The sequence below is a fragment of the Salarias fasciatus genome, chromosome 16 (assembly GCF_902148845.1).
Source record: "Salarias fasciatus chromosome 16, fSalaFa1.1, whole genome shotgun sequence".
In the NCBI taxonomy this organism is placed as follows: Eukaryota; Metazoa; Chordata; class Actinopteri; order Blenniiformes; family Blenniidae; genus Salarias; species Salarias fasciatus.
Window position 1 is genome coordinate 3,507,880 of NC_043760.1, and position 14,175 is coordinate 3,522,054.

Genomic DNA, 14,175 nt, shown 5'->3' on the forward strand with positions numbered 1-14,175 from the left:
GGCGGAGGGGTCGCAGATTAAGTCCAGTCCTGCAGACCTATTTGGACCAAACAACAGTTCAGTTCTCCTGGGAAATTTAGGCTTAACCTGGTGAGTTGACACGGTGGCTCGTTTCACGCTACTGAAAGTCATCCAGACCACTGGGACATTTCTTCATCGTTTCACTTGGCAAAGGACGGTCACATGCTTCTATCATTCAGGTTAAAACACTTCTGATATCACGCACTTAAAAAACAAGTCGTGTCGACCACATCAAACCGCTTTTATTTCTCTTAAAAAAAATCATACTGTGAAAATCACTTTGGTGAGATTCCTTTTTCTGTATTTTACCGTCTTCCCATCCTATTTCTAGACTGCAGCCAAATTAAGAGTTAGGGAATCAAACTTGTGAACGCTTGTCAAGCCATTATCCCACCACTCCCAAACTACATGTCTCCACTGAAAGTTTAAGAATTAATTTGAAAGCTTAAGGTCCTCCTGTTCTTTCTTTCTGTGCCCGATAGAAACTCGATCCTTGATTGCAGATGCTTTTCTCTGTGTGAAGTTTGCATGTTTGCCTGTGTGAATGCAAGGACTTTTCCAGATACTGTGATTTCCATCCATAGTCTTAAGATGTGCAGGTGACACCCTTGTGTCTGTCCTGTGATGGACTGGTGATCTGTCCAGAGTCCTCCCGTCCTTCACCTATTGTCAGCTGAGACCTCAAATACAGGATATCATCAAATGAGCTAACCAAAGCCCGACTAGCCTTGCAATACTACTTTATACCACAAGAGGGTGTAGGGAGTCACTTCACTCTTCCTACAGTCTGCAAACTTTGACTCACTACTGCCACCCAGTGCACAAAAGTGGCTCAAGTTCTCACTTCTATACCTCTGAAAATGGCTATGAAGGAAGGGAGGAGGATGGAATGAAAGGAAAAAAGAAACTAAAAAAAAACTGCTATAAAGACACACACATCAATACAATTCCATTATAATTTGTTGGATTAAGTCTCGGCAAGCGATGGATTCATGGCTCATTCAGGGGAGGCAGATCTTGGGGAGTGGTTCCCTTTACAGAGCCGTTCAAAAGACTCGGATCCTTGAAGAACGTCACATGATCCCTGTTAGAGGGACTGATGAAGACGTCGCCCTCATGATGCCGGAGTCAGCCTGTGAGTTTCTGACGTTACACTGTTACTCTCGGTTCTGAGGTTTCATCTGCTGTTTGTTGACCTGGATTTCTAAGAGATGTTTTTCTGGCACATGCTGCATCGCGTCAGCCCCAGAAAAGTGTATCCAAATGCAGAGTATTTTGTGTGTGTGTGTGTGTGTGTGTGTGTGTGTGTGTGTGTGTGTGTGTGTGTGTGTGTGTGTGTGTGTGTGTGTGTGTGTGTTGTTTTCGTGTTGGGTGTTTTGAAATGACTGGCTTCCTTGTTAACTGGTGACTGACTTTCTTTAGCATTTTCCGCGGACAGTGACAGGCGCTGAAATCTGACTCATTAAAAGTTTCACATGAAACTTGTCCAAGTTTGTGGGTCAAGGCGCGATGTGGCTGTGGCGCCCCCTGCGGGCAGTAGTTGCGTTGTTATTATTGGGTAGCTTGTTTTCTTCATTTTTTTGTGTATGAAATGGCGCCAGGCAGATATTTTCCCTTGTGTGGGGTGGCGGTTTGTTTCTTTTCATCCCCGCTGCGTCTTTGTTGTGCGCTCTCCGGGGACGGGCTGTCAGAATGAAGCTGACAGACTGATGTGCTGCTTCTGGTGCTCCTTCCTCCCGTGCTTTATGAAGCTTCAGTAACTTCACTTCACTTGAATGGGATTTGCACCCATGACAGTTGTGGCTGTGCCTTTAACGGAGCACGTTGGATAGCGGATAATTGTCGAAGGCTACAGGAACAGATGCTTCCTCCACATTTTGGAAATGTGTTTGCACAAAGTCAGCAACTGTGTTTGATTCTCCCCAAAGAAATCGATTGTACGTGGAGTATTTGTTCATTTAAAGCTGAAGGAAGCTGAGAATGGAAGCCAGCAGATTTCGATCTGAGCCCTTCGATGCTCCGTCCACTCTGTTATATTTGTCGCTGTAAATTGTTCACTGTGTCGGTGGCTTTAGAAACAAAAATAATCTCAGTGGGAAAAGTTGTTGCAGCTATGTCTCTGGCACAATCCTCCAGAGCAAACTTGACTAATTAGCAAACTTGAATACTAAACAGAAAAACTTGTAAATAGACGTGATTTTATTCTTCAGTCGTTGTTTGTGGAGTCCAGTTGAGTCAATCCACAGCCGAAAAGTGTGATTCCTCCAAACCCTTGTGGGCTACTGAGCGAGCACACAGTTTGTTTTCCCACCTGGGAGTGACTTTATGTTGAGAAAAGAGTGGGAGCAGGCAATGTTTCTGAGTGGAGCGAAACTGCAGGTCGATTCAGTTTCTTTTCAAATCCCAGGGTTTTTAATCTTCTGATGAGAACTGGAGTCAGTCAGATCACATCTCCTCTCTGAACATCACTGAACACATACAGAACATCTCATTGATTCTGGTTTCTTGCCAGCTGAGTTTGGGGCTGCAAGTAAACACACCGTTAACGTATTATGGTTTTCCCTTTTTGGTGGTGGTGGTGGTGGGGCCAGGAGGCGGGGGGGTGGGGGGTGTTGGATGGAGGCCTAGAACAACCTACAAAAGTAGACATGAGACCGGGAGCTCATGGGTTCCAGCCAAAGAGTGAAAAAGGCCCCCCAACGTGGGTCCCTGAGCAAGACCCTGGACCCGAACCAGGCCCCCAGAGCGCCACACTGTGGCTGGTCAGTTTGGAACGAAGGGATTTCTTTGAATCGAGCTGTATGAGCAGTTTTTCAGTCTGTATCTGCTCCTGCATCTTCAGTTGAGTTTAGAATTACTTGATTCAAAGCTCCTTTAAAAGCCAAGATATCATCTCTGAGTGACTAGTAGCTAGTCCAGCTGGGAACTTACTATTCAGAAGCTAAATCAAGGTTCGTCTGTCTGTCCGTCCATCTCTTGTCCCTGCCAACTTTGTCCTCATCAGGGATTCTTAGGCGATCACTGACTATGTGAAATATCAAATGGGCTCATTTCATTAGCCTCATAGTGTTTTTCGTCAGTCTTCTTCTCTATTAGGGGTCATTAGGGGTTCATGTTTTCCCGTTTGACATGTGGACAGGGGGGGCTCTATTCTAAAAATTCCCCCTTATGCTCTGCAGTGCATATCCATCTGGTGGAAATGACAAACCTCCGGTGCGAAGCTCCGGATCCACTCAGATCCAGTGGAAATACAGCTGTTTATTACAATACTAGCAGCCATAAACACATATCTATGGCCATATATCTATGCTTGATGCGTCTGCTGCATGATAACATTTTCCGCTGTCCTCCTGGTGGATGTTCCTCCTTCCAGTTGGAGTCCATCTCATGGTGTCCTGTCACCGGGTATCCTCAGGACCATCCGACTAACCGCCTTCCTTTACTGATCCTCCTCACCGTAGATGTTTCAGATCTTACAGAAGCAGCTGTTTTGAAAGACATCATCTTCTCTCCTATCTCCGTCATTACTCTGCAGCACTCGGAGCAGACCAGCCTTCACACTGATCTCAGTTCTGAAGCTTCCAGACGGACTCGACTGCAGCTTCGTGAAGGAGGAACCACAGCAGTGGAGCCTCCTTCCATCGCAGTTATGAGTTCCTGCCGGAGACAGTCGACCTCCAGGACAGAGCAGCAGCGTGTGATCGCAGGTTCACTCCTCTCACAGCATGTGTCGGGTTCAGTACAGTCTTTCATGTGTTTTTTCTCTTAGTTTCGGTCAGTATTTTGGTTTGGAGCAGTGACATCTGGTGGGCTGAAGGCCAAACTCTCAACACACCGGACACACAGAGGCATGGTGACGTTCACACTGCCTGAAGCACACGCTTCTTTCTGAGCCTCTGTTTGGACGAAGCGGTGAAGAAGACAATCCACGTGGCTTCAATCCGTCTCTGCGAGCCAGTAGGGAGGGACGGTGAAGAGTGTCCTGTTTGAAGTGCTCTCAAATCTCTTCACACGCTCAGATAACCTGCTGAAAGGCTCCCCGGCTCGCCACTCACGGCCATCGCTTCGTAACAGCTCGATAATCAATGCTTCTCCCGCTAAAGTCTGCGCCTGCTTCTTTTCTTGGGTGTCTGGAGGCAGCGGTGGAAACCGGCGGCTCTGTGGGATGAGAGCTCAGAGGATCGTTACCATCCCGCACTTCACCGCTTCAGTCGCTGCTCGGCTCTTCAAAAGCCACCAAACCCGGTTAAAGTCAGATGGATTCCTCTGAATTTCAGCTTTAAATGCTGGTTTTCTCTCTCATCTCTCTCCCTCATGGGCTGTCAACCCGTAAACGTCGTCTCGTTCTGCTACCTCTCAGACGCGAACCCACCATTTGTCCGTCACTTGAGCCCGTTTCTGTCTCCGTTCTTTCTTTCTTCTGTTTCCGCTGATGAAAGGGTTTCTGACACCGAGGACAGGAAACACTCCTCCCTCTGTTTCTGGATGGACAGCTGTGCAGGATGAGATTTATTTCAAAGATTAGGCTCAGTTTCTTCTGGAGACTCTCTTGTGACTCACTCCAAACCCAAATCCACATCGTTCCAGTTGTAGCACCGGGCCGGAGTTAAATCCTGTGCATGTGAGATTACTCAGTCAGTCTTATGTAAAGATCTCCTCTGCCTGCTTCAACACTCCAGGAACTCATCTCAGAAGTTTAGGGCCACGTTTACAGGACAAGGATTCAAGTGAAAACACATTTTTTTGTTTGCTTGAAAACTATGACATTAATTAAAACACTAAAAACCATGTAGTTGGTCCACTAGTTGGTGCTGTCGAACACAGTGGCGGCTGGCCAGCAGAGGGCGCTCTGCTCTGCCCTTCTGCAACTCAGAAGCAGAAAAAAATACATAAACTCTAAAAATAGATTATAATAGACTAACAATGTACAGTATGTTCTTCATTTTCTATAAATGATCTGATAGAAGAGCAGGTTAACAGCTTGGGGCTGCAGAAATCTCCCTGAGGAGGCGAGTTTTTGTAACGATTCCACCAATAACTGGTTAACAATCTAAGAATTAAGGACATATTAAAGGATTTTAAATGAAGGACATAAAATTAAACCAGTCAGCGTCATTTGATGACTGCAGTTTGGGGCTCTGGTTACATTAGAAAAAGGTTGAGATGAGATGGAGATTTAGTTTTTCTTGGTTGCTGAGAAAGAAGAAAAATCAGAGGCTGCAGGAGGTGAAATTCCTCTCCTCCTCCTCCTCCTCCTCCTCCTCCTCCTCCTCCTCTTCCTCACCTCTTCTATCCAATCCACCAAAGGCAGAACTGTTTCAGCAGTCACAGGCGCTGAGTGGAAACTTGGTTTTACCAAATAAAATGAGCGCCTGTGTCAATATCCAGCACTGTCACTTTCCCATGTTTTCTCTGGTGATCGTGTTGATGCAGTGATCCATCTGCAGGATCTCACCAGAAAAGACCAGTAACTCAGTGACGCTTTGAAGGAGTAACCAGGGAGCCCGGCCTGAAGTGAAAATACTGAGCTTCCACAGAGTTTTGGCTTCGTTTACAGTGACGACGGCGTTCGGAGTCACTGGAAATCAAACTTTTCAATAACAGGCTTCGGAAGGTGGAACTCCTCAAAACGGCCTCGCTCCGTCTCCGTGGAAAGAGGTGAAAATGCAACTTCCTGAAACCGGCAGAAGCACTGCTCCTGGTCATGTTCTGCACACACACATGCACTCAGACTCACACACACACACACAGAGCGAGATTTTCCCCGAGCATTCGACACACCCCCACACTGCAGGAGGTCCTGCTGCTTGATTCAGGCTTCAGCTCGTCTGATTGTCAGGATCCGAGCAGGATCAGCGCCGATACGCTGACAGCAAACAGGCAATGCCGTCTCCCAGAGATTAACCATGCAGTTTTTAATAGAATGAGCAGCTGCACAACTGGGCACAATTTTCTGTTTCAGTCCAATCAGACTGACAAGAAAGAGATAAATATGGACGATGATTAGAAAGAGCTGACGAAGATGTGAGAAAAACCTCAGAAAGGCAGCAAAGTCAACAAAAATTAGGAGTTTACGCTAAAAACAAGAACAATTTTACCAGTAAGACTCAAACGAGCCTCAAAATATTATTTTATTCTGAGAAAGTTAGTGGATCTGTTGGGTCTTCTCTGTAAAATCAGCTTAGAAATAGCCATGTTGTATTTGGCACTATATAAATAAAGACGGATTGAATTGAATTGGAGTTATAAAAGAAAAAGACTGATCATATATTATTCTCTCCGCAAGAAAAAAAAATATCTGTAAGGTGATACAAACTTTTATAGAGATTTTGAAAAATGTAAACTAAAAATAAATACAAACCGATGAAAATAATACCATTAGACCAAATACAGTAAGAGGAAATATACTGTCAAAATCTTTCAAACCACCGGAGCATGACACCTGAAGACAAACTGTTGTCTGTTTACACGACAACGGAGCCACTGAAAACACAACTTTCTGAAAATGAAGTGTGGCCTGAAAGTTTAAAAGAAGAAAACTGTAACGTATGTGACGTGAAGCATAAATCATTGATGACGACGCGTCTTTAAATCTAAAACTGAGTCTTGAGAAAAAAAAAAAGGTTGCGACAGCTGTGCAGCTCAGGACGACTTTAATTATTGATTTGATTCTTTCCAGTACGGCTTTCATTATTTAACCGGGTAAAACTGCAAGAAAAGGAAAAGTACTGCAGCTCAGGAACACACACACACACACGTGTTCATTATAAATGTGGGTCGGCTATATGCGGGCGTCACATGGTTATTCAGCCACAGGTGGAGGCTCAGCGGTGGTCTGCTGTGAGGCCGTGCCGCTCATGGACCTGTTACTGCAGGTGGTGCAGCTCGGCTGCGTGGTTGGAGGATGTGCCGTTCTCCCTGCTGACGGGAGGCTCTGGCTGGTCGGAGGAGGCGGTGGACGTGAGCCAGAGGTGCTGCCGGCTCGACTCCTGCCGTCGTTTCCTCGTCTCGCTGCTACAGCCGTAACTCGCTTTGTGCTGATTACAGTCATCAGAGCTGGAAGATCAACAGTCACACAGCAGTTTTAGTTCACACACACTCAGGAAGGTGACAAAAGAAGCAACTCAGCTGTTTTGTGTGTGTGTGTGTGTGTGTGTGTTTACAAATCAGCTGGATTAAAACTACCTTCAAGCAATCAGCTCAACACCTGGATGTCAGAGGAGGAAGATGCTCTATAGTCTGGATGTTAGCATAGCAGTTGTTTCCTCTCTCGTGTTTTAAGTTGACACTTTTGGCGTCAATCGTTGATTCATTCGGATCATACAAAACTTTATTTTCTTTCTAAGAGCATCAAAGCTTCTGGACTTTCTTCTAACTAAATGTAACAAACAACATGGCGACACAAATCACAGATGACCTTTTGCTCAGTCGCCACCCTGCCATGGTTTCCTCTTCTGGAGCTTTCTTCACCTCTTCAGTTTTGTGTAGGAAGCTGGCAGACACGTTTCCACCCCTGAACATCCGGCCAAACCTGCAGCTCACTGCCGTGTTTCAGCCTCGTTGTCAGAGCGGAGCAGTTTATTTGTGAAGCACTTTCAGAGACGTGCACGTTAACAAGCACGGCGAGACAGTCGAGAACCATGGAGACAGCGAGCGGGGAACCAGCAGCCATACTTCTCTGATTCATCTAATGGAAAATTCAGGAACCTTTCAGTTTCTGATTGATGAAAAGTAAATTAAAACACAAAGCTTAATGGAGATCAGACTTTAATATTAGAGCTGATCATTAAAGACACATTTACTTCAGTATAGATCAATATTTTCACACTCATCCAACCATCAAATGTCCAAAATATAACTTCAGATTCCCAAATATGCTGCTTTTTGTGGACTATATGTCACTATTTAATTTTTCTGGTACTCACACTCGTTGAAATTATAATTAAAAATCATTAAAGAGTTATATATTAAAATATATTAATGTGTACCAGCTGTGACCTCTAGATGTCTCTGTATGACAACAGAATGTTGCTACAGCGTCACATGAAACCCTGATTTACTGCTAAGATTCATGTAAATGGTTCTGGAAGAGCAGCTGCTGGCTGGATGTGTTTTTTTTTCACATCAGCGAAGTATTTTCAGGAATGGCCTGGAGTCTGGAAAACACAGGAAAAATGATAAAAACCGATTTCTTTTTCCCCATTTCAGATTCCATTTATGCATTTTTTCCTTCATATTTTGCCCCAATCGCCGCTGCGACTTGTTAAATAATTGAAGAAGTTTTTCACTTTCTTCTCTCTCTCTCTCTGCTCCGCTCAGCTTCACTCTTTACTCTCTCCACCTTTCAAAAACCGACACAACCGGCTTATCTTATCACCACAAACACACTTTGGAAGGAACGGTGGAATAATTACCGGCTCTCTCCGCCCAGCGGAGGCTGCCGAGGCGCCGGGGCTCCGAGGAGACCAAACTGTGGGAAAGAGATTTCAACCAGAAGAATGAAGTGCTGAGTCAGCAGCCTGAACGCAAGAGGCTGCGAATGATGAGAAACCGGCTGAGAGACTTTATTGATACCAACAGCTTCAGAAACAAGCATGAATGAGAGTTTCTGCATCGAGTCTCGCAGTGAGAGAAAGTAAACGTGTCTGTTCACCAAATGCTTGTTGTTCCTCTGAACTGGGATTCCTGATTCTCTTCGCAGAAATATCTCAAATTAGCAGCCGTGAAGAGAACCGTCGTCCATCAGCAGTCGCTCCTGGTGTTTCCGCTGCCTGACGTGTTCCGCGCTGCTGTTCTGCACAGATCGTGTAGCTAAGTGACAAATCTCCGAGCATCTGCGGCTGAATTTTTTAGATGGATTCCTGTTTAGTCAAATAAAACAAGAGAAAACATCAGTACAGATGTACATCAGTGTAAAAGCTAAAGATGCACTGATACTGACACCAATACCAGTATCTGATACTGAACACTGCTGAAAGTCCCCAATACAGCCTGGACAGAGCAACAGGAAGTCATGTGGTACTGAACACTGTCAGGCTGCTGGAGGTGAATATGTAAGAGCTTTTTGATAAGAGGTTGCCATAACCAACCCTCCTTAACAGCGGTGAAAAGAGAAGTTTACAGAGTGATGTTGGTAAAATTAAACCACTGTTCAATATTCAAGCCCTTCAAGATGAAACCCCTGCAGTCGCAGCACAAAGAGCCTGATTCCTGAGCTGCAAGCTCAAGTCCGCATCAACACTCAACACTCTGCTCTCAGCGTGTCTGCATTTCAACCGCCATCGAGAGTGTGTGTGGACTGCTCACCCGTCCAGGTGTGTGTGTGTGTGTGTGTGTGTGTGGAATCATCATATTTATTACAAGGCAGGAAACACAGCGCTCACTGGTTCATCTGCAGCGATTCCTCTCTCAGTTCTGATTTTCTGGCTTGGTGACTTTGATCCCTCGTCGGCGCCTGCTCCACTCACTTGTCTTTGTTTTGTCTCTGAAAATTTAACAACTTTAAACATGCATGAGTTGAGTTCTTCTGTGCGAGAGGGCCTCATCCATAAGTGAAGAGACGACACATGTTCTGCTGTGAGGCCTGCAGCCCCGGGAGAGCTGCGGTGGTTCGCGCCGCGCTGAGGAACGGCCCGGTCCCGCTCCGGCCGCCGTTCCCCCGGGGCGGCCGCCTCCGGGAGACGTCCGGCCTGACAGCCCGAGCGCGGCTCGCCTGATTGTGGTTCGGCGTTGTGTCGGCGCAATCACCCTGATTTAACCTCCCCGAGAGACGGGTGGAGGATCGAAGCTCTTCACCGCCGCCCGCGTCAGATAATCGATGCTTCTCCTGATGTTCCAGAGCTGGAAGAACAGGAGCCACGTCCAACACACACACACACACACACACACACACACACACACACACACACACCTATTGACAGCCGAGAGTCCCCCGTCAGAGTCCTGTCCCCATGAATCTGCAACGAGTGGATTTGTGTCTTTGGGTAGAGATTCCCTGCCCCCATCCTGAACCACGGTTTGAATCCCCTCCCACAATCTGTATGTCCTCTATGTTTCTCTCGTCTGTCCTCTGAAGGCTCTTCCGTGCATCGTCCATGTTGGACCTGTGCTCGGACTCTGGACGCGGCTCCAGTTCACGCCGGAACACGTTCCACGCGTGTGTGTTGCTCCACATGTCTGTCGGCAAACGAGCTGCACAAAAACACATTCCCAACCAAAGGAGCGTCTCGGCGTATCCTTCCTCTGCACTTCCTCTCCTACGTCTCACTGCATTCCGTACATACAAGCCTTCTTCAGAATCAGCATCCAGCTTTTGTTCAGTCCACAAAACGACCCGTGAAGGGAAAGTCTCGTCTAAGTCTGGTTCTGCAGGTTTCCTCCTGGTTTTCTCTGCAAAGCGCCTTCAGATGATGTGTTAAATTCGGCGCTATAGAGATGAAACTGAATTGAACTAATTGATCATTCCTGCGTGTTATCGCTGCAGCAGGGATGAAAACTGCACAGAAAAGCTCTTTCAAACCACTCCTCCATGGTGCATCAGCCTTCACAGTAACGTGAATGCTAAAGCGAAGAGGACTTCCCTTTGAGCTCCCGGTTTCTCTGGTCTCACCTTTCCGGTCATGTTTTCCCACTGATGGTGCTTTAAACAGCGGCGCTCCACCCGGAGCCCGGTGCAGCCCTGACCGGCGTTAATTGGCGCCGGGACTCCTCCCGGCGGGCGTCTCCCGTGGTTGGACCGGTCTGGAGCAGCTTCGGGCCGCCGCTGTGCCGCCGCTGGCGCTGCAGGCGGCGGAGCTAACAGCCACATGTCTGCCGGTCCCCGGGGACCCGAGCCTTCTGGACGGGGGGGTCTGTTTCATACGAGGGAGGATTCGTTGTGGCTTCAGCTCGCTGCCATCAGAGGCTCCAGAGCCGATAATAATGTGACACTTTGTCAGTCTCCCGGGACGAGGCTGTTTTCCTCCTGGCTTCCTGGAAGGAGGTGAGAACGGAAGGTCGGCCTCAGAGCATCACCAGAGCTTCACCTCTGTCTGATTTTGGTCTTTTGGGTGAAAAAGTGAACACAGGACTTAACCAGCAGCTAACCCTGGTTTTATCCTTGTTCAATGTTCTTCATGTGGTCTTTGAAAAAAAAAAAAAAAACGTTCCTTAAGACCTTTTGACCTAAAGTGACCCGTCTGTTGGTGACCTCTGCTGAACTTCATCTACCAAACCAGAGCTTTAAAGCACAGGACCTGGCTGGCCGGAATGTCAGGAGCTTTAACTCAACACCGACTGAAGACATCCAGGTGACGGAGAAGTTCAGAAGGTGGAGCGAGGGGTGGGGGGGAGAGGGGAGGGGCATGCTGAGGCCAACAGTCTGACCGTAACGGACCGGCTGAGCGGAGCTAAATGACTGACAGATGTAAAATGAGAGGAAGGAGTCCGAGAGCGAGCCGGCGGGGGAAGAATAATATGAGTGCAGGATCACCCTCAGATATGAAAATTAAAAATTCAACACGGACAGAGACGAGTCTGAGGACACATGGATGAGTCATCTCCGCCCCGATGAGAAAAGCTCACATCCGCTCGTCCTTCGCCGCTCGCATGGAGCAGGAGTGACGTACAGTCGGGACGGTTGTGATTACAGCGTCGTTAGCAGAGAAGAGAATCAGATAACCAGACCAGCGTCACTCTCCAAACACTGGATTCATTTTCCCTTTACAACATGACAGATGTCAGACATGAAGTGGCTTCAGTCTGGATCCACAGCAGCCGTGGAAACGGAACATTAGCCTGTTGAAATAACCGTTGTCTTCGATTCCCACCGTTCCGTTTACACAGAAACCTTCTCACGTGAAGCAGAAACATTTTGGAGAGTTTTGGATTGCGTCTACATGACAGCGGTGCTCAACTTTTTGAAAACCGCTTCCACAGCTCCATCTTGTGGCCTGGCATGCTAACTACATCATTTAAAGTATTTTTGCAGTTGCCTTGGAAACGACAATCGTTTTCAAAACAATGTTTTGTAAATGTGAAACTTTTCTGAACCAGAAAATGCAGAAATGCTGCATTTTGACTGTGAAACGTTGTGAACGAAGCCAAAAAGCTGCATGTGTTCACCCGCATGCTGAAATCTTCACAGACAGGAATGTGGTGTGTGACCTGCAGGGTGGAGGCAGCTGGAGGTGGGGCTGGTTGGTGGAGGTGGGTGGGGCTGTTACACTTCTCTCCAGCTGCTGACTTTACATTTTGCACGGGTCAAACCCGGAACGAGACTTTCTGTCTTGGTGAGGAAGTTTTCCGTCGGCAGCGAGCGCCGCTGTGTTTCCAGACATCAGATCAGAGTCTGCAGCGCGTCTGAGAGTCAGGGGCGGATTCCTCCCGGGAAACAGGTTCAAACCACTATATTAAATAATAGTTTCCTCTGTTTTCATTATCTGCCTCAACGGATCAGAATCCCCTTTGATTTTGAGTTTTGTGTCTTTCTTCATGCAGCTTGAACTCCCTCTCATGCGACGAGGGCTCTATAAATAACCTCACCTTGACGCTGAGAACATAAAAGCTCCGTCTTCCTGCGTAACGCCGCTTCCTCTGGAACCGGAGAGGTTTCAGGAGCCGTTCCAGGGGCAAATTATCGAGATGGCTGCAACTGAAATGGCATGGCGGCCACGCAGGAGGCGACACCGTGTGTGTGCATGTGTGTGTGTGTGTGTTCCTCCACCCTGATGACTCACTCCATGTCTTACAGTGCATTCGTTGTGTAATGAGCTCTTCAGAGCCGAGCGGCACGCAGCCGGTCCGTGACTGAACTCCAACTCGTTGTTCTACGGCACACATGGAACTCAGGAGTTTTTCAATCATGTCAGAAAACAGAGAGAATAAATAAAGCACCAAAAAGCCAAAGATGATGTCTAGAATCTAACTAAAGGCAACATGTAAGAGTTGACAGTCCTTCGGTTCTCCAGTCAGATCACAGCATCTTCCAGTCATCCATCCTCCTTCCATCAGTGACCTCTGAGGTGTGATCATAAATGCGGTTATAGTCTGTTTTCAGTTGGTTAATTGAGCATGGCGAACATGAGTACAATGCAGGACATATTGTTGTTTTTTTTCTGCAGAAAGACGTTGAGACATAAAAGCAGCCTTTGGGCCATCGTCTCAATGGACTCCCATTTTATTTTCCATTAGAAAATGAAACATAAATGTTCTGCTCAAAAAGGCAGACACTGAATGGATTGGCGCCAACTCATCAAAATGTCTTGCTCTAGGGCTCCATCTGCTGGTCATTTTAATACTAATTCACTTGGCAATGTTGTAGCTTGGATTCAACCAATTTAGTTTATTACATTTGAGAAGCATAATATTTATCTAGGCTGTGGCTTTTTATGACCAGTTGAAAGCGTTGCTCTTCACGGTCTACAAGAGCCAAAACACTCACACCTCAGTTACTGGGATGAAAGAAGAGAGTCTGGAGAAACATGCTCAGGAAGAACATGAGGCACAGAGGATGAGAGCGCAGAGCACCACTGACGGTCAGCCTGTTGGTCTCCTCCGATAACCTTCCCACACCAACCACCACAGAATTCACCGTGGAGCACAGAACCAGGAGTAGCTGCGTTCTCCCCCGTTTCCACGGAGACGGAGAGGGAACGTTTTCACAAAGTGTATTTCCAGTGCGTCTCGTCACTGTTTTCCATTTTCTACTGGAAGCGTTCCAGGCCCTGTCTCTGGTCCTGGTCTGAATCCCAGTGGTCTGTCCCTCCCTGCAGATTACGGCTGGCCTCTGCCCCTTGACCTTTGCCCCATCTGGATCTACCTTGACGTGCTGTTCTCCACGGCGTCCATCATGCACCTCTGTGCCATCTCCCTGGACCGATACATCGCCATACGCAACCCCATCCACCACAGCCGCTTCAACTCCCACACCAAGGCCCGCGTCAAGATCATGGCGGTGTGGACCATCTCAGCAGGTACACACACACACACACACACACACACACACACACACACACACACACAGTTGATGACATGCTGTATGAAGGGAAATTATCCAATTATCCTGAGTGATATGTTATGAAGTCAACTGTAATTAATATCACCAGTGGAGTGTTAAATCACAGAAAACCAATCTCCTGGTCCTTGACTGGCAGGTTAAACATTTTTTTTCTGTAT

At 47.1% G+C, this 14,175-nt stretch overlaps 1 protein-coding gene across 1 annotated transcript in view; it reads left to right on the forward strand.

Annotated features, from left to right (window-relative positions):
- Positions 1-14,175, forward strand: part of htr2aa (5-hydroxytryptamine (serotonin) receptor 2A, genome duplicate a) — a 43,201-nt gene that overhangs the window by 7,749 nt on the left and 21,277 nt on the right. Inside the window, exon 2 of the mRNA XM_030112664.1 lies at positions 13,773-13,973. Within this exon, the coding sequence (XP_029968524.1) occupies positions 13,773-13,973 (201 nt within the window). The remainder of the gene's footprint in view (positions 1-13,772; positions 13,974-14,175) is intronic.